Genomic DNA, 22,080 nt, shown 5'->3' with positions numbered 1-22,080 from the left:
TAAATGTCAGTTTACTATCAAACGTAATGCCAAGATCCCTTACAGATGATATTCGTGACAGAACTCTGCCATGCATCGAGTATTGGAAAAACAACACTTTTGAGGCTCTGGTAAACGATAAAAGATTGCATTTATCAATATTGAATTCTAGTTTGTTACGCCTGCCCCAATTTAATACATTATCTATATCAAGTTGGAGCTGACGACAATCGTCCAAGGTGACAACTTCCAAAAAGAGTTTCAAGTCATCAGCGAACAACAAAAACATAGCATTTTTTATTACCAATGCTATGTCATTTATAAAAATCGTGAACAGCAACGGCCCTAAGTTTGAGCCCTGGGGGACACCAGAAAATGTGTAAAAGGTCTGTGACTGATAAAAGCCGTACGATACGTATTGTTGACGGTTCCTAAAATAACTCCCGAATAGTTTCAAAAATCGATCCGACAATCCAATAATCCAATGCAACGCACAGAGCAGAGAGACGTGGAATCAGCTTGGAGAGGCCTTCATCCAGAAGTGGATAGACTCAGGCTAATGATAATGATGATGATTATTATATTAAAGATATTTATTTCTACTATTTATTTTCGTTATTCACGTTTGTGTATCTAATAAAATAATAATAATATCTAATTCATTAAAATGTTTTATATAAAGCTTTGTACATTGGATCTAATGAATCGTAGATGGACGGAACCTCGAAAAAGGTTCCGTCTACTTAGAAGATGATCGATTGTAGTGATCAACGATACATCTCATTGTGAACATGACCACATCTAACTACTCACATCATAAACGTAACAATATTTATAATATTCTTTTATAAAAATAATAAAAGAATTATCAACAAAGCCTCTAGCAATACATCTGTAGCATTGGTAATATATTGTGAGGTTTTTGGTAAAAAGGTTTTTTAATTATCAGAGCCGATTATATTTACGTAAGTATCGATACACCAGTTCAATAGGGGAACAACTCATAAAACCTTGTTCCGAGATAATGGCGTTTGAATTTTTTGCAGTAATTCTTATTTTAATTCTAAAGCCTTGATTTCGTTGAAAATGTATGTTTTTTTGTATTTGATTTAGTTGAATTCATCAATGCACAATGACATTGTACATTTCAATAACGAATTAACAAATAAATTTGATTATATAATGGAATTACTGATTAATCTTAGAAAGGATTATTCGATTTTATGACACATTGGCAATTTTATGGCAATTGTGCTTATTTTAAACTGTCATGACAATAACTGTTTACACGTAAAAGTGCTGACTGTCTCTCCAATCTCATTCTTCAAGAGTAAGCGATACGCGATGTTGTCATTTTATATTATCTGACAGGTCGTATTGAAAATCGTATCTTAAAATGAGTAGTTCGTGTTTTTGCGCAGTTTCGCTACGATCACTCTACTGCGCAGGCGCAGATCGAAAATAATCTTACTTGCTCACAATAAATCATCACAATTTGAAATCTTCCAATCTTGTTTGATTCATGCACGCAATCTTGCCAACTGCAGGATAATACATATTATTTTCCCATACATTTTCTTACTGTGCACAGTACATCCAAGCACGTGTAAACGGGGTATTATTGTCACGATAGTCTAAAATACACACTATTGCTGCTAGTAAATCCATGCACGTGTACAGGCTAGTGTAACATTTAACTTTTAATAAAGTAAAAATATAGGCAGGTATATGTTATTACAGGTAACAATTTAAAAAATTATGGCTATTATAGGGATAATAATTATTGACTTACCCAACCATAATAGTCAAACACAGCGTGATAGGAACCGTGACAGTTTGAGGATCGTAGTCTTCTGGTTCACTTTCTTCCTCTGTCTCGTCATCCTCGCTGTCTGACTCCAATTCTTCATTAGGAGTCTCCGTTATCTCACACATCTCCACGTGGACTGACGGTGTAACACTTGCATTCTTGCTGCCTGTTGTCCCAGGGAATCCTTCAATTGCCGCATGCTGAGACTGAAATGAAGAATAAAAAAAAACAGTAAAATAATATTTTCAGTTATTGTTATTGTCTGTAAGCAAAAATACCCGGTTTTGCTTCGGTGTGATATTGCAGTATTTAATATTTGACAGGCGCAAGCTTTTGTTTGTTTCTTATGGAATATAGAATAGTAAAATATTCAAATTCGAAAAAAAATTGTCAATACCCATATATTTTGGAATTTATCTCTGAAAAGCGACCACAGCAATCTATCTATGAATGTTTCAGATTAATAACAAGCATTGTAAATAAAGAAAAAAAATATTATCTACGTTTCGCAAATTTATTGATACTGGTTGAGTGGTTAAGGGGGGACATGCTCAGCGTAGGTCAAAATGGAGCTTTTATTCTATTTTAAAAGCATGATCCTGGACATTCCTTAAACGTTGTAGATAATCTATTTATATAATTTTGAAGCCTTATTATCCTTTATATTTATTTTAAAACTGAAGTAGGGAGTTAGAGCATGTTAACGCGCGTGTTTGAACATGTACCTAACCGAAAAAAAAATCATTTTTTTTAAACGGTACGTGTTCAAACACGCGCGTTATCATGATCTTACTCCCTACTTTAGTTTTAGTTTGTCAATTTTGGCTACGGCCGTATATTGTAGCTTAACCACTGGGGAATGACAAAAGAAATGGCGTATTTCAAAAAAACACTACCTTATTCTTAGGTCAATAATTATTATAAAGAAATCAATATTCGTAAGATGTTTATCACATTTGAATGGTCAAAAACATAGCTTATAATCAGTATCTTTAGAACTATCTTCAAATGTGTTAATCTTGCCCATTTTTTTATTAATAATATGCCTAATTCTTGTCGAATTTGGGATCACAGAGATTATCAATATAATTTTTTATCGTAAATATTTTACTAAAATTATCTTGTCATAAATTTTACTAATGATTTTATAAATGCGTTTAGAAATTAATAAATGTAAAAAATCTTAACACCACTGCACATTTATGTACTGAAATATGACTATATTCGAAAACATTAGAGCGAGAGGTTTAAAAGAGTACTATTTTATGTAATAAAAATACTTTATGCAGTCATCAAATGTTTAAAATAAATATAAAGGATAATAAGGCTTCAAAATTATATAAATAGATTATCTACAACGTTTAAGGAATGTCCAGAATCATGCTTTGAAAATAGAATAAAAGCTCCATTTTGACCCACGCTGAGCACGTCCGCTCTTAATAAAGACAGAAGTTATTATCTACGTTTCGCAAATTTCATTGATATTGGTTGAGTGGTTAAGTGGTTTTTTTGCATAATGTATTACAAACATAGAAACAATAGAAACATAGAGTTCCCTACTAAAGGAAGCCACACATTGGTATATGTTTTTTTTCCAAATATCAAATGACGAATGGAGATAACCGCTTTGACTTCAGATCATTACACCAGTCAATTCATGGCTGGACACAGTGGTTTCGCTGGTGGGCTCTTTGAGCTTGATCTTGTTATCCGTTCAACATGTTCACGTGGCGGAGAAAAACAGGATCCAAACCACATCCTCTGGGAATGTCCGAGAATGTGCTCCGACAGTTAAGAATTACTCGAGTAGGTCTAACCAGCTATTGGGCCCATCGGGTCGTCCGACCTGGTCGCCATAAGGCCAAATATCTTGCATTTAAAAAAAATTGCGGCGTCTTACTGCGAACATGAAGATCTCTTCACATTATTTATTCTGTCCATACGATTAGCTTCGTTTTTTTGTTATATTAAATTTATTAAATTCCTTTCTTTTTCGTTATTTTTCTAATGCCTTTTCTCTCCCCGGCACTTTCCATTAGAGTAAAATCGGTAAACACAGTCAAAGCTCACTTGAGAGCATGGCGACTTCAATCTCGGGTAACTGCTCCTGGGACATTACTATGCGTAAACAACTTTACTGTACAGATGCTTCATATCAAACGTAGTGATTCGTGATACGCTCGATTAAGACCGAGTGTGGTGCGGGGCGGGTTTAGTTTGGAGGGCTTGTTTCTGTTGTAACATTTTGGCAAGCATATTTTACAACGTTTTTATTAGGTCGTATTCTTATTTGTCCAGTGGTTGTTTATCCGGTACAAATCTTGCAATCGATTTTTAACTAACTTTCCGACTAGCTAGACATTTGAAACTTTTAGAATATATCAAAACATGATGCCAATGCATTTTTTTAATACTTTTAGCCATCTTTACATAGAATTGAATTCATTTTCAATTAATTCTGTTTTGTATGAAAAGTTATTTCGACACCATTATTGGTTGCTAGGGGTCTGGGGTCCTAGCAATTAAATTATTATTATATACGTGCGTTACTATGGAAATAAAAATGATATTTCAGTATTATTTCTCTAAAGTACATTTTTTTTGATCGTTTAAGCTAGTCAAGTCAAGTTTATATGATTCAACAGAAAATTTAAAAACGTTGTATTTAAAAAGTTCTTTTTATCTTGTAATTATTTACAGTAAGTTTGAAAATAATAAAATTAAACATTATTTGTAATTTATCTAATAATTCGCTTCAGTATGTAGACACAACAAGTTATTGGTTTACACATTTTTAGATAATGTTTTTTTTTAATATCAGATTTTGAACCTATTTATTAAGGGGGGACATGCTCGTCGAAGGTCAAAATTGAGTTTTTATTGTATTTTCAAACCATGATCCTGGACACTCCTTTAACGTTGTAGATAATCTATTTATATAATTTTGAAGCCTTATTATCCTTTATAGTTATTTTAAACATTTGATGACTGCATAAAGTATTTTTGTTACATAAAAAAGTATTCTTTTAAACCTCTCGCTCTAATGTTTTAGAATATAGTCATATTTCGGTACATAACTGTGCAGTGGTGTTAAGATTTTTTACATTTATTAATTTTTTAAAGCATTTACAAAACCATTAGCATAATTTATTATGAGATAATTTTTGTAAAATATTCACGATAAAAAATTATATTGATAATCTCTGTGATCCCAAATTTGACAAGAATTAGGCATTTTATTATTCAAAAAATCGGCAAGATTAACACATTTTAAGATGATTCTAAAGATATTTATTATAAGCTATGTTTTTGACCATTCAAGTGTGATAAACATCTTATAAATAATGATTGCTTTATAATAATTATTGACCTAAGAATAAGGTAGTGTTTTTTTGAAATACGCCATTTCTTTTGTCATTCCCCAGTGGTTAAGCTACAACATACGGCCGTAGCCATAAATTGACAAACTATAATTGAAGTAGGGAGTAAAACTATATTGACGCGTGTGTTTGAACATGTACCGTTTAAAAAAAAATAAAAAAAAATTCGGTTAGGTACATGTTCAAACACGCGCGTTAACATAATTTTACTCCCTACTTTAATTATAGTTTGTCAATTTATGGCTACGGCCGTATGTTGTAGCTTAACTACTATAATTATTATTATTTACAGCTGTTGTTTATATTAGCCAATAACAATATTATTGTAACTGTACAAGTACTGGTTTGATTCAAACTGTTTTCCTGTGATTTTACGAACCAGGGAAATTGAAACTCTTTCGCTTCCCCCTTCTTCAATAAATTTTCATTATATAATGAGAAATGCCGCAACGAATTCTACTGAGAATCAAAACCATTATGAAAAACTTTGATGGAAATATAACCGCCGCTGCGAGCTTCGTGAGTGATACAAAGTATTATTTATCGCCTACTCCTTCTGGCGGTCCAACATTTTCCCGGATTGGAGGCATTTTCCTTTTATTGCGTGAAAAAAGAAAATTAAATTCGGGAAACCTGAAAGGTGATGCGTGGTTTCTGAATTGGTAACGGTTGAAAGCAGGGTCATTGGCAGTGATATTCTGTATAAAGGGAACCAATAAGGAAATACACTTTGTATCGAGTACACACTCACTTATATGACTTTCTTATATGAAAAGAAATTTGATTCATCAAAATAATGTTACTCTTGGAAAATTGTGTTTATTTTAATAAAAATGTATAATATAAAACATCACATGCCGTAGGAGGTTATTGACAGGTTGGCAGGAAATTATATATACTAGCACAATTTCTCATACAGCTGAATGAAGCAGGCCAACAATAGCCGATAACTTACGAAAAATAGCCACGCGATAAAAAAAAGTTCAGGGCATCACAGAGGATTTACTTTGGTCATTATAATGTACCCATATAATATAATGTTAACATTAAAATTTGCCACAAATTGATTACCAGCCCGCCCCACCATACTTTTTCGCCATACTAGCCGGCTTCACCATACTTTCATATAACCTGCCGCCTCCAGAGCACAACTTTACTATTAGATTCATATAATGGGGGGAGTTCCGGGTCTGGACCGCCCCAAAGAACGCAAAAAATACAGATTATTTAGATAGATTGAATATTTCTTAATTTGCCAAGACCTCGCTACTGAGGATCGTGACATGGAGGATTTGGCTATCGAACAGCCTTCTCAATGGGTTGACCCATGTCTTCTTGGCATTCTACGACACGCAAGGCCTGTTTCAGTATTAATTATACCTTTCGCACTTATGAATTATTAGCATCCAACAGTAATTTTGATTTATTATTGTGATACAATAAACTAAAAGGACAAGACAGCGTGGATGAAACAAATGAAAGTAATTATCCTAGAAATATGACCGTCAGGCTACGCGCATTTGATAACCATTTGTAGATGCGACACATCGCTATAACTGCAAGTTCGGTGTGCATCACTATAATAAAAAAGAGTAGTGTCTGGGTATGAGAAAAGTAGCCGGAGGAGTTTGAGGACTCACTGTTGAAGCGACGAGAAGCTATGTAGTAATTTTGTTCGGCGTATTAAAAAATCAAAAATAAATTATTATGGATATTTTTTTAGTGTATGTCAGTGGCGAAGGGTGGAGGTAGACTGCTAAGATTCGACATAAATAGTGCACACTAAACTTTGTAACACCCACGGTGGCCGCGCGGCTTAAGCGTTGGACTATCACGCCTGCGTCTTAGGTTCGAATCCTGGGTCTGGCAAGTACACATATTGTTTTTCAATTTGTGTGTGAGTCAGAGTATGGACCTAATAGGTTGAGCAAGTGGCTGACATCCATTTCTCGTAAAAAACAAAATCTGTTAATACAAACCTCTACCCTGTGGAGGCCCATATGATCATATTAGGATCGGACATGGTCGGACAATAAACTTTGTCAGTCATAATATTTATTTTCATTGAACTAAGACTACAATTTGTAGATAATGTTGGTAAGTTTTTAAAATTCAATTAAACGGTAAACCAAGTCAAGGCAAAAAATATTCGTCTTTCTATAAAATATCTAAAACTATGCCATTAAATTATAAATAATTTTAGATATTTAATAGTACCTATATTTTTGTCCATTATGGTTTAGTTTAGGCAGGGCTTAATAAATTAAAAAAAAAACTAACTAACATCATCTTAAATAATGTAATCAACGAAAACGAAGAAGTATGACAGAAAGAAATGTGCACTATTTTTGTCGGATCACCCATAGCATACCTAAACTATTATGGTTTAGTTTAGGAAGGGTTCGTTAAATGAAAACTAATAAGTATGACTGATAAAGTTTAGTGTGCACTATGTATGTCGAATTACTAAAGCCTATTCTAGGTCTAATTCTTTGATTTAATTTATTAATTTAATATTGTTAAGCTAGAAATAAATAATATTTGTTCGTGGATAAACTTGTCAGTTAATCATCCTTGATTATAATAAATATTACAAATAATTGTAGTGTAGGTATTTAAACCGAGAATTAACGTCATCAATTTGACAAATAATATTTTATTCAAATGCTACATGTAAAAAGCTTTTACGTATTTACGCCGGGGTAAGTCTATGAAACGAAATTCGCCGTCCATGTCTTTCATGATTTATTTTTGGACTATTCCATCTCCCTTGCCTTCCCTAACTAATGGATTAGGTGCTTCCTACATTTCGTTTTATTTCATTATTTCCTGTAATATTCTTCCCATATAATGTGAACAAGGATCCAAGCTTAAGTAAAAGTTAGGTTAATATAAAGTAGGTATGCAATGATTAGGTTAGTACGAAATTAATGTTTTTTATCATATTTTAACTAACCTAACTTTTTATAATTCATTATTTTTTCATTTAATAGGTAAAGTATAAATTATTCTATTGTATTAACTATCAATTCGAGGTAAAAATGCAATATATTATTCATTAATTTTTCATCGTACTAATTCTTTTTTTATTTAGGATCTGAACCAGTTTCGTCCACCACAAAGGGATATTTTTAACTAAAGAATATTCAAAGCAACAGACATTAAATTTATAATAACACATTCAAAAAGTGACAAAAACAATGAAAAAGAACTTTTTATATACAACATTTTTAAATTTTCTGTCGAATCATTTATAAACTTGACTTGACTAGCTTAACAATCAAAAAAATTTGTACCTGATAGAAATAATACTGAAATGTCATTGTGACATGTCGTATTGATTTCCATAGTAACGCGCGTATATATTAATAATTTAGTTACTAGAAACCCAGACCCCTAGCAACCAATAATGGTGTCGAAATAACTTTTAATACAAAACAGAATTAACTGAAAACGAATTCAATTCTACTTAAAAGTATTAAAAAATGCATTGGCATCGTGTTCCACCGGACAAATAAGAATACGAGCTAAGAAAAACGTTGTAAAATACATACCTCACTTGAAAACACTTCAGATATAATATTTTATAAAAAATCATATTTGAAAAAATACGAACTTCGACGGGATTTGAACCCGTATAACCATTGATGTCGCGCCAATCTGTGCATTAACCAATAATTATGCTACGAGACTCCTATCAAATAACGATAATTTAAACTAGTAGGTTATACATGAAATGCTTATCAAATTGCGTTATTATTGACTATCGGTTTTTGTGTATTGAATCAAGGAATATTAATTACCTTAATTACTAACCGACGTCCGGCTCTCGCCAATATTTCTAGTTATAACATCTACTTGAACTTGCTAACAATTTTTAATAAACTATTTCTTTTATTCAAATCAATAATTAACAAGATTTTGAGAATATAGCATTCCATAATATATTCAACATACATAACTTGAAAACACTTCAGAGATCTGTGCACAGTGACGTCCCTAGATAAAATGCCGCCCTAGGCAGCGCCAAAATGCCGCCTAATTTTTTTATATACTATTTTTATCATCTTTTCATGAGTCCAATATCTAAGAAATGTGTTGTATGGATCATTACTAACGAAATATCAGGCTAATTATTCGCAATTTTGGATGTGTTGTTTTTGGTCACCAAGGACGTCGAAGATCAACGGAAGTAAACTAGATATCGCGAACCCGACAAAACCAGTGAGTTGAATTTTTTAATGGAAAGATATTTTCATTATTACTATGTTTAGGTAGCTATTTCTATATAATCCAAATGATTTTACTCGATTTGCCACCCTTCGAGTAACTGCCGCCCCCAAGCGACGCTCAATCTGCCTACCCCCACGGGACGTCACTGTCTGTGCATTACCCAATTGTGAATTATTGGTCAAAATAATATAGTAATTAATGAGTGTGGTAGTTCACTGAGTGTTTTGATACTGAATAATATTAACAAGGTGGCAGAGCAGCTTAAGCATCGATATATAGCATCGTGGGTCTCAGGCTCGAATCTTGAGTCTGGCAAATACACATATTGTTTTACAATTTGTGTTTTAGCCATAGTATGAATGGACCTAATAGTTTGAGCAAGTGGCTAGTATTCATTTCTTGTAAAAACAATTCAATTTAACTTTTTTTTAAATATATTGTGGACATTACAAAATATTAGTTTAAGACGTTCACAACATGACTTGAAATATTATTATAAAGAATAAAAGTAATAAAAACGATAAAAATGAAAATATAGAAAGAGAACATAATATTATAAAAGCAGTGAAAATACAATTATTACACAAAATGTACAGAAGTTTATAGAAGTACACCAAGTGTGCTAAGGGGACCCTATTTTAATAATTTATAAAATAGCGTCCACCTAGACTCACCCTCACGAAAGTGGAATATATCAACACCCGGAGCAATTTGGTTGTACATAGTAAAGTTATCGCCTTCCCAATTGGCAAAACCAGTGGCAGGTTGGTTCTGCACCTTGGGAAAATAAACAAACGATGCTCTCTATTTCTATGATAGCTATCTGGGGCACACAGGTCAACACTGCCCAGAATGTCAGAGTTATTATTTATCTGTCTGTTAATGCACACTTCCGCTCTGTGAAAAAAAATATCACAGCCTGCTTGAAAGTGGAGATGCTTGCTTTACAGAAACCAAAAAGGCAAACATCTATAGACATCAAGCGGTTAAAAAAATCTTAATTTTCGTTTTTCCAAAAGCATTATTTTTAAACATACTATTTAGTGGCTATGAGGTGTAAACATAATTATACTTACCTATTTAGTTACGTTACTATTTCACTTGGAAGTTATTGGCGCATAGAAAATAAAAAGTTTTATATCAGAAGTAGAATTTTCTGCTACGCGTTATTAATGGTCACTTATAAATATCAAAGAACAGGACTCGAGGCACAAAGCGAAAAGGCCAATAATTTCATAAGGTTGCCTTTCATATCAACGTTTTGTTTTTCCGATTTTCCGTGACCGGAATATAGTGACCATTGCTGTAGCTAATTTTAGCGAAAATTCTTTTTCCTTTTTTTTCGGCGTTCGCAAGTATTATATCTCTAGTCCGTCGGTTTCATGATTGAAAACTGATTATGTTTAAAAAAAAAAATCGGTGTGTGTACTTATGTACGCGCGTTAGAAGTTATACTTATTTGGCGTAACAAAACAAAAACAAAACTTGTGATAAACTAGATTCTTTGACTAGCTCTTAATTATCTTGTTAAATTACACACTCAATAAAAAAGGACCGCTTATACTTTAACTTATATTACTCGTTGTTTTTATTTCTGACGTTTAATTGTTTGTTTACGTAAAGAATTGCAAATGGCCGACAATAATAAATTCGCTGCCTAGGCAACGGAACAATTCTAAACTATAATATTATACTGTATAATCATCACGATTGCAGTATAATACTGTGGCGTAAAGGTAGTGCGGTCAACTGATAACCGAACAATCAGTGGTTCGAATTCAATCGAGTGCGTTTTTTTTCGTGTGAAAAAATAAATTATGTGTTACATGTCACACGCCAAAAATACACTCTGATTTGATTTTCCAAACGCACCAAAATAAGTATAACTTCAAAAACTCTCAAGAATCTGTACTGTATATTTTGTTAACTTTTATCAGTTGGGTACACTTTTATTCGTAAGGTTTCTTCGGTGAGATAATATTTTTTATATGAATATATCAAAACGTATTTTCTGGACATGTACGGTAAGAAAATTGATCGAAATCATAAAGTCAACTAAAAATTATCGGTTGCCTCAAATTATAGTGGCCGTCGTTCTTATTACCCACCTACTTGTTTATTCTTTATCTTATCTTTTTTATTATTGTCACAAGACTTAGTGACTGACAGTTACGGGTCAGGAATCGACCGTAATTGCAAATAACATTCAATGACTTTCAGACAGCCGACTCACGTAGACTTGTTAAAGTTAGCGATCTCTATCTAATACGATACGATCGAAGCAGAGTGACTTAAAACACATAAGTTAAGTTGGGTTAGCTCAATACAACTGGTGCGTGCTGATCTGTTATCGCTAAACCACAGTTTATTGATTAATTAAATTATTATCAAAACCTATCTATCCGACCTTTATTGCACTAAGTCTGTTACGGTTTGAGTGAACGTCGCGTCCATCAATCATTCATCCTGAACTTACCATCATCATTCATCAACCTCATAATATATCATCCATCCAAAAGTGTATCGTTCGTTTACCAGTGCGTGAGAGCGCGCAACATCAAAAGTCAGTATCTGGCATCCTATGTAACCCCCCCCCCTATATCCGTAATCCACCATCTACCATGCACTATCACCTTCAAATTATACAATCCACTGCTTAAAGCGCCACCAATAATTATAATTAAGTAAAGTAATGGTATCCGAACACTGTGCCGTCGTGTGGTGTCGAGGGTCCCAGGTTCGAATCCTGGGTCTGGCAAGTACACATATTGTTTTTCAATTTGTTTATGAGTCAGGGTATGGACCTAATATGTTGAGTTAAGTGGCTGACATCCATTTCTCGTAAAAATAAAATCTGTTAATACAAACATTAGGATCGGACATGGAATAATAATAATAATCTGAAAACAATCTGCAAAGGGTGCCTGTTGCAGATAAATGAAAAAAGTCCTAATGCACCCATATTTATGGCACATGAATAATATTTTTTTTTCCTTCGGTATTTTACTGATACGGTTTATTGAATATTTAATGTACGAGTACATTAGCTTGGAGAATACATTTTACGATAAATATTTACGTAAAACACAAAAAATGCGTACGCAGGCTGTATACACAAAGAAACAGACTTCAAACTAAAACGCGAACCACTATATTATTTTTATGACTGTTTGCAGTAAAATAAAATAATTAATTTGTTACCAATACGGCCATACGTACAATAGTTTGAAAGGAAAATCGAACTGCCTTCAGAATTCTTACAACAGAATGCGTATAAGACAATTCTTTTATCATTATATATGGCACTACAACCATTGGTGGGTCTTGGCTTCCTTCAAAAATTTCCTTCAACCTGGAAAATCCCATGCTGACACTCTCCAGTTTCTTCGACCGAGCATTCTTAAATCTCCTCAGCCATCTCAATTTTGACCATTCAGGTCTTCTCTTGTCCTCAAGGTTTTGCGTATATAACCCATCCTGCTGGTAAATCCTCTGGCATTCGATGCAGAAGATCGATCCAGCGCAGTCTCTGTATTTTCATATGCCAGTGATCCTTTTGCCCATATCCTATAAAGTGTGTACAGCTCCTCATTATACCTTGACCTCCAAATGCCTAATATTCTATAGAGAATAATAGGTTCTTGTTGGTAAGGGAAGCCAGCGGCAGACAAATTTTGAAAATAGCATATATACTGGACTATTTGTTAGGTTAGGTTAGGTTTTCATTCTCGAATTCATAAATTTTGCCAAAATCGGCTATTGTAGCGGCATGCTTTGAAAAGAGACCCATAGATGTCGCGGCCCATTGACTAGATGCCAGACTAGACAAATTAGGATTTAACTCTATATTCGGCGGTCATCTGAGTCTGATTAGCTCTGACCCTTTTCATCATACAGGTTTTCTATTTTGAAACTAATCATCTTACAACATCGATATTCGTTTATAGTGGTAAGTGTGGTTTCTAGTTGTCAAATGTGATACCTACCTTAATTGAAATAATTCTTAGGCAAGTTTATCTGGTTATTTGCTCAAGCGAATCATCTTATCTTGTTAATCTATTTTCGTGTACAGTTTGAAGTATTCTCTGTTTGTTGATTAATCTCTATGAACTCTGAATAAATACTAAATCGGAAGTAATTCTATTTTTTATTAAAACCATCCTATACAATGAAAATTAGCGGGGTTTCACCTAGTTTCCCGTAGAACGACTTGTAGGTACCAAATAATGTTTTCCTTATATCATTTTCAAAATTTTCAAATTGTAGTACTTGTTATTACCACGTTTTTTTAGCTCGTATTATTGTTTGAAGCGCAGGAGTTGACGATGGACCGAGGGAAGTGGCGCCAACTTGTGCTTGCCCTATGCCCCAATGTTGGGACGTGACAGGGTGAAAGAAAGAAGAAGAAGAAGATTCTTGTTTGTCCAAGATTTGTATTTGACGATTGAAGATTTTTAACTAACTTCTCGAATCGCACTTTCGAACTTTTAGAATATATCAAAACACGATGACAATGCATTCTATACTTTTAGCCATCTTTAAGCAGAATTGAATGCATTTTCAGTTAATTCTGTTTTGTATGGAAAGTTATTTCGGAAAAAAATTCGTAAAAAGTAAAACTATATTATTGGTTGCTAAGGGGGTTCTAGCAACTAAATTATTAACATATACGTGCGTTACTATGGAAATCAATATGAAATGTCAAAATGACATTTCAGTATCATATATTTATTCAATATTTCTATCAAGTACAAAAAAAAGTATTTATTAATACATAGAATTGTCAAGTTTATAATATGATTCAACAGAAAATTTAAAAACGTGGTAAATAAAAAGTTCTTTTTATCACGTAATTATTATTGCTAGTTTTGAAATAAAATGACACAGTTCATTTCCAATCCATATAACGCATTGCAATCTCCAAGTTTCAGCTATATCATTAATTATTTTCATAAAATGCTTTATTGCGTTGAGTGTTCTTGGGGCAGCGTTTGATTAAATCATACCTTCTAAATTTGGTCGACACTTCAACGCACTTACACCAAACGTACCGAATTCATTAGTGAGAAACTTTTTCTTTCAGTCGATTGATTGGCTTGTTTTTTCTCTTCTTATATTATTTACTCCGTGATTTTTCCTAATAATTAAACGATTGTTATATTAATAGTATTAATACTACTGACCGAAGGCACTTGATGGAATTTGAATTTGAATTCAAATAGATTTAAGTTTTCTAATATTCCATTTGCGACCTGGGTTTCGCTTTTCGGTATCTTCAGGCACTGTGTACACTCACCAAAAGGCAAATACACACTGACAACGAATACTATTAACTCTGTCTTATATAACAAATCAATACAATAAAGTAGGTAAAAGCTTTATCACCTGCCTAGTCAAGGATCCAATATTATATAATATTATTCTTTATAATACAATAATAATATTATAGTGGTGCATTAGGGTTGCGTGGTGCAGTGCGTAAGGCGCTTGCCTTCCACCCGAGAGTTCCTGGATTCGATTCCCGGTCAGGACACAATATTTATGTGTTTTTCTCAAAGCCTGGGTGTTTGTGATTGTTCAAAATTACTAACAACCACCTTCTACGAAAAAGCAAGGACATGGTTATTAATAATTCTAAAAAAAATATTTTTTTTTTTTAATATATTATCAAATCTACAAATAATCCTACCTAATATATATATTTATGCACACACGTATACATACTTACATCAACATACATATAGTACGGGGTTTTTACAAACACTTCAACTATTCATAGTTAATTGTTTGTTATATTTTTTTTATTGCATCCTTGACTTAATAGGTAGGTGATAAAGTTTTTACTTACTTTATTGTATCGATTTCTTATATGTATAAGTTAGAGTTAACTGCATTCATTGTCAGTGTATATTTGTCTTTTGGGGAGTGGACATAGTACTTGAAGATGCCGAAAGGCAAAACCCGGGTCGCAAAAAATGACTTAAATGGAATAGAATAATTCCGCGCGAGTATTAGTGGAACCAGACCACGGATCCAGCATTAACCGCAATAAGGTTAGTGCCTGGAGTCCTAATATAACCCTCCCCTCAGCATCCACATCCACATCCACCATCACAATCGTTCTACAAATCCATTACGGTCCACTGTGAAAAGCTCATCCAGCAGTCAAAGGTACTAGGGACTAGGGAATCCAACCCCGGGATCCCGGACAATTTTCGATACCTATGAATCCCGGGATTAGTAAACCCATTTTTTTATCTATCCTAATCAATTGGTATGTCTACATATTCATTATGTTAGTGACGTGTATGTACGTGCATATGTCACAGGGGGAATCGCCGGATGCTCGCGGATAATAAATACCCATTTTTTGCTCGTAATCTCAATAACATCAGAAAAATAATTAATCCAGTTAGACGCCACTGACGTAAAGGCACGTGAACGGCGTCTAACCGCCCGTTCTAACCAACGTGCAGGCACGTACTTGTTTCTATGCCGAATTTTATAAATTTAAGTATGTTTTAATTTTCTCATCGATTAATTTTCTTAAATAAAACTGCTTTACTTTCACACTATTATTAATATTACAATATTGTTTACTCCATTAAATCTATATATTTCCAAGAATAACCGAACACAATATGAACAATAAATGTCTTTAATATGATAAATTATACTAGATATTTTTGACCGATTTATCAGTGTTATTTGTATATTGTAAAAAAATAGTGTAAACTATCAAAAAAATGCCAATCCTGGGATCGTCAAATTGTAATCCCGAAATCCCGGGATCAAAATTTTGGTTCGGGATTAGATTCCCTTCTAAGAACTGTGCGTGCCTGTAAAAAGATTGATCATGCATAGGAATTGCAATACCGAATGAAAATGTCAATACCGGTTTTTCGATATTTCTTATTGAACACCGTATTAATACCGGTATTTCTTAAATATAAAAAAAACATAAGTAGGTGCTTATCAATAAATATAACTATTAAAATCTTTTTAAAATATTATTTTATAGCAAAAACCTACGTAGGTACCTACATTTATTATGTTGACATTTAAAAATATGTACCTATTGATCATAATAATCGTAGAACTAGTGATTTTTTGCAAATAATTTAAATATATTGATAATTTTAACTAAAGCCCTCAAAGGTTCATCAAGTGCAAATAAGTCCGGCTGCAGGAAAAGCTTCTTAAATTCAATGCCTTGTACAGTCATCAATAATTATGAAATAATTGAACATTCTTGTCACAGATGTTTTCTATTTCATAAATAATATTATGATAATTCATAGCGACATGTACTATATTTGATGATGTATGAAATAAATTTGATGAAAATTGTTTTATTATTTTTTCTGTTGTATTCACTCAATATATTATTTGCATTTTAGCAGCACATAACTTATAATTTATTTTCAAAAACGTAAACGAGTGTGCTTTCTTAATTCCGAAAATTCCGGTATTTTGGATTTTTAAAACCGGTATTTCGGTATTTATAATTATTGGAATACCGGGTTTGAAATACCGATATTGCAATCCCTAAGCATGCATTCTTATCAAGCATAAATTTAAAATGTTTAACATAGGATGTTCTATTCTACAAAATCACTAAATTATATTTCCATGTTTGTACAGTAAAAATAATATGTTATTATAACAAAGTTTTCTCATGGGTATCTATTTAATAAAATATCATCATTTTTAATGCACATCTCGTTTATCTCATTCCAAACCTTCAGAAAAAGATAAAAATAATAATTTATTTTCCCATCGCTAGTCGGAATGATATACGAGGGAAATGGACACGACGCGTTGACATTATGATACGTCCTAAAATAACAAGAATATTCTACTAAAAAAAACAAGGCATCTCTTGGAAAAGTAATTTGTACGATAATATCATTTCATTCACCAACATAATGTCATATTCAACCTACAAGCGCTTTAATAAATTATTTTCAATCACGTATAAAATTCATTATGTTAATTTTTAAAATAGTACCAAAGTCGCAATAAATTTGTTGTTTATAATTATGTTATGTTGTTATAATTTTTAAAGAAGCATTTTTTTAAGAAGCCAAAAGTATAAAACAATCATGTTGCGTTTTTGGCCGCTGCGATTATCTGACCATATTTTCAACTCAGATATTTCAATTAACTATTTCTTTTATTCAACGAATAATTCACAAGATTTAAGAATGCACCATTCTAATTATTGAACATTTTGAAAAACACTTTTGAGAAAATATATTATAACCGATAGAAAAAATCTTTTTGAAAATAGTAAGCCATCCGGCTGGAATCGAACCAACATCTCTTGGGTTTACGCACCGTCCGCGCATTATCCTCTATGCTACGAGGCTACATACTAATAGCGACAAATTTTAACTATTGGCCTTTTAATACCTGCTCATCAGCGCTCTTCTAAATCAACCTACTTTAGCAATCGGTTTTTGTTTATTAAATGTAAGTAGGTATTTAAGTTTAAGTAGGTAGATATAGACACATTGCAACTATATAGAATTGAATATGCTGGTATAGGGTATTTCAAAAAGTCAAAATACTTAAAATGTGGACATGCGATAGTTTACTTCTGAGCCACAGATATTACATAATAATTAAGTAAGTCAAAGTAATAAAAATATTAAGAAATAATTTGTTTCTATATGACGAATACCGACAGCTCGAATTGAATAATTATGTGCCTAAAATATAAAACAATACTAACATAAAACAAAAAAAAAACACACTCTTTGACATGCGTAATAATACGATTGTACCTCTGATACACCTACCCAGACGTTTACGTGAAAAAATACGTCATTTCCCCCTAAATGTATCATTTATTTTCTGTTACTTACGGCTCATTTGCCAGGATTTCAGATAAAAAAATACCGTACGTAGGATAAAGGAGGCTGTTCCCGGGCGAAGAAATAAAGTGTTTCAGTTGTTAAAAGCAATTCTTTCGCCAGCGTTTTACTTAACTTGATAAAGGATTTTACGAACAAATCATTTATAATATTATTATTAAAAACAGCGGCGATTTTATTCGACGCAGATGACGCGTTCGATTTGTCGGAAGATTTAAAATGGGGCCTCGATTATTTAATTTGTCTACAAAAATCTTTAAAAAATGCGTATTTCTCAAAAACTGAGTATAAAAATAAATAGTAGTCACACCCAAATAAATTCCTGCTACTTTCTTTAAAAAAAGTGTTTATAACAATATAAACACTCAAGCGTTGTGTACCTACACTACTTAATTATTGACATAACTTAGTGGGTCCCAGGTTGGAATCCTAAGTCTGGCAAGTACACATATTGTTTTTAAATTTGTGTATAGTCACAATATGGACCTTATAGGTTGAGCAAGTGGCTGACATCCATTTCTCGTAAAAACAAAAAGTTGTTAATACAAACCTCCACTCTGTGGAGCCCATAATATGATCTTATTAGGATCGGACATGGTCGGAAACAAATTATTGTAAAGTAAGCCACAAATAGTACTGTGGTATCACTGTCTTCATTATAATTATTTTTTTTATAGTACCTATGTGATTCTAGGAAAAAGGTACCTTCTTACACTGATATTTTGACTAAGTTGTATTTTTTTTTTGATCCAATGTTCGATCATAAGAAGATCATGTGAGCCTCCATAGGGTGGAAAATGTATTAACTGATTTTTAATTATACGAGAAATGAACGTTAGCAACCTGCTTGTCATATAAGGTAAATCTCTGGGTCCAAATATATACTGAAAAACAACATGTGAATTAATTATAATGATGACTCGTAACCTCACGGTCATCGTGGTCGTTGTAGTTGGTATTTGGAATAATATTATGTTTTAGCATGGAACATGCTTTTGTCTTGACCACCAGGGCGGATTCGTTACGAAAACATCGCACGTGCACACAGCGGTAACGAAAACGAAAAAAAAGCCGCGAACCGCAACCTCAATTCTTCGACAAAATTGATTCAAAAAATTACATAACTTATTTTAGCCATCATAAACCATTACTTCTAACGATTATGTGGAGCAGAAATAAAATAAAACCATTTTACGTTTTCTTTCGAATTTGGACAACCAGCATTCAGAGACTCAGTAGGCAAAACATGTTTCATGTTTAATAATTTTAGCCGTCAGGGTTTAAGTAACCATCATCTGAGGGGCGAAACCCTCCTCGAGGCGCAAAGCGCCGAGTTTTGTTTTGTTTTTATTGTGGCTCACTACCTTGGGCATCTACAATCTACATCACCTACACCTACATCATTTAAATCTGTTTTCAATTGGTTAAGAAAATTTACTTCTCGATTTTGCTTTCAATCTTTTTTAGAATAAATTATTTTAGGGTCACACTACTTGAATCGAATCAAATGAATTTTTACAAGCATGGAAAATCCTTACGTGGGCACTTTATTCAAATGAATCTGTCATCGGATAAAATCTTATATTTAAAAGCATTTTAAAAATAACGTAAATCCAATGGCTAAATAAATAATTCTTCACGCGTCACACCTCCTGGGAATAGCAATGTGTTATTTGTTTTTGTCACAAGCCACCTACATCTTGTTCAGTGCTCCTGTCAACGCAAAATGTCCGACACATTGTTTTGGTACTTGAGACGCTTGTATAATAATATTATGATGTAAAAGATTTGCCGATACAATGGTACACTTGACTTAGTTTTTTTTCTTATAGTTTCACTTCATATAATATCAATTCCTGGTTTTGATTAAACACAATCGTGGATTCCAACCATTCATATCATCACCTACCAGAGGCAAATAGTGGGCTGAGGAAATTAGACATAAATAGTCCATACCAAATTTTGTCAGGCATCCTTATTTGTTTTCATTTAACTAAGAATACAAATTATAGCAGATGGTAATGGTAAGGTTTTTTTTAATTCAATCAAACCCTGCTTTAAGGGAGGACGTGCGCCGCGTAGGTCAAAATGGAGCTTTTATTGTATTTTCAAAGCATGATCCTGGACATTCCTTAAACGTTGTAGATAATCTATTTACTTATATAATTTTGAAGCCTTATCATCCTTTATATTTATTTTAAAAATTTGATGACTGCATAAATTATTTTGATTACATAAAATAGTATTCTTTTAAACCTCTCGCTCTAATGTTTTAGAAAATAGTCATATTTCAGTACATCCATGTGCAGTGGTGTTAAATTTTTTTAGATTTATTAATTTTTAAACGCATTAATAAAACCATTAGTAAAACTTATGCTGACATTATTATAGTGAAATATTTACGATAAAAAATTATATTGATAATCTCTGTGATCCCAAATTTGACAAGAATTAGGCATTTTATTATTCAAAAAATGGGCAAGATTAACACATTTGAAGATAATACTAAATATACTGTTTATAAGCTATGTTTTTGACCATTCAAGTGTGATAAACATCTGACGAATAATGATTGTTGTATAATAATTATTAAACTAAGAATAAGGTAGTATTTTTTTTTAAATACGCCATTTCTTTTGGCATTTCCCAGTGGTTAAGCTACAACATACGGCCATAGCCATAAATTGACAAACTATAACTGAAGTAGGGAGTAAGATCATGTTAACGCGCGTGTTTGAACATGTACCGTTTAAAAAGAAAAGATTTTTTTCGGTTAGATACAGTCGTACGCTTCAAAATTATATAAATAGAATACCTACAACGTTTAAGGAATGTCCAGGATCATGCTTTAAAAATACCATAAAAGCTCCATTTCGACCTACGCGGAGCACGTGAACCGTTAAGCAAACCACAATTTAAATTAGATAAAAAAATATTCTTTATGTTATAAAATATTTAAAAATATCCAATTTGGTCATACATAATTTTAGATATTTTATAGATAGAAGAATATTTTTTAATCTATTATGGTTTGTTTTAGGCAGTGTTTAATTGAATTTTAAAAAACATTTGCGATTTTGTATTATAATAAGTTTGACTGACAAAGTTTGTCATATACAAATTATTTTAATAAATTAGATAACTATTAATTTTATCTCAAAATTAGAAAAAAGCGTTGGAACATAATTGTACCAAGTGGGATACCAAATATTGAATTTAATTTAATTAATTTGATCTTCCGAAAATGTGGTCTTTGGAAATTTCACAAAAAAAACGAATTTATGTTGTAAATGTTGCTAACTTGACTTTTGAAGTTTACATCCAAGTTTAATTTCTGAAAATCGGCGTAATTAGTAATAATTGGACTGATGGCTATTAGGTAAATCACATCGAAAATACAATTAAAACTATTTTTATCATTAAGACTAATAAATATATGCCACTCTTTCACGTAGTAAACCAGCGAATGTAAACCTGTCAGTTTTGACATACCGCCTCTGTTCCATCCACCTGAGTCCCCCTCAGCTGCGAATGAAAACGCATCAGTAAACAGGAGAAAGACTAAATGACTTCATTGTTTTTACATCCACCTGTGTGTTTTTTTTGTGCCTCGCCTCGCTTTTTTAGACCCTGAGATTTATTTCGGCCTAAGTGTGTGGATAAATCTAAAACAAGTGCCTCTAAGATGGCCTATCCTGCTTACCAGGTGACACGGAACAGATTTTTTTAGTAAATCGTATTGTTTATTAAAACATTTACGCATTATGTGAAGCCAGGTGAATTTAACATTCTTATTTTT

The 22,080-nt window shown here is 32.6% G+C and overlaps 1 protein-coding gene across 3 annotated transcripts in view; it reads right to left on the bottom strand.

Moving 5' to 3' along the window:
- The window catches only part of LOC147069762 (TWiK family of potassium channels protein 18-like), a 345,182-nt gene that overhangs the window by 29,842 nt on the left and 293,260 nt on the right, over positions 1–22,080 (bottom strand). For all 3 annotated transcript variants that reach the window (XM_085950716.1, XM_085950718.1, XM_085950717.1), the window contains one exon: positions 1,772–1,995. In XM_085950716.1, the coding sequence (XP_085806842.1) occupies positions 1,772–1,995 (224 nt within the window). The remainder of the gene's footprint in view (positions 1–1,771; positions 1,996–22,080) is intronic.

The sequence above is a fragment of the Rhyacophila brunnea genome, unplaced genomic scaffold (assembly GCF_057557595.1).
Source record: "Rhyacophila brunnea isolate RB1 unplaced genomic scaffold, BYU_Rbru_1.0 scaffold_23, whole genome shotgun sequence".
NCBI classification, from domain to species: Eukaryota; Metazoa; Arthropoda; class Insecta; order Trichoptera; family Rhyacophilidae; genus Rhyacophila; species Rhyacophila brunnea.
The sequence above is the reverse complement of the archived record's forward strand: the minus strand, read 5'-3'. Positions and strand labels throughout refer to the sequence as shown.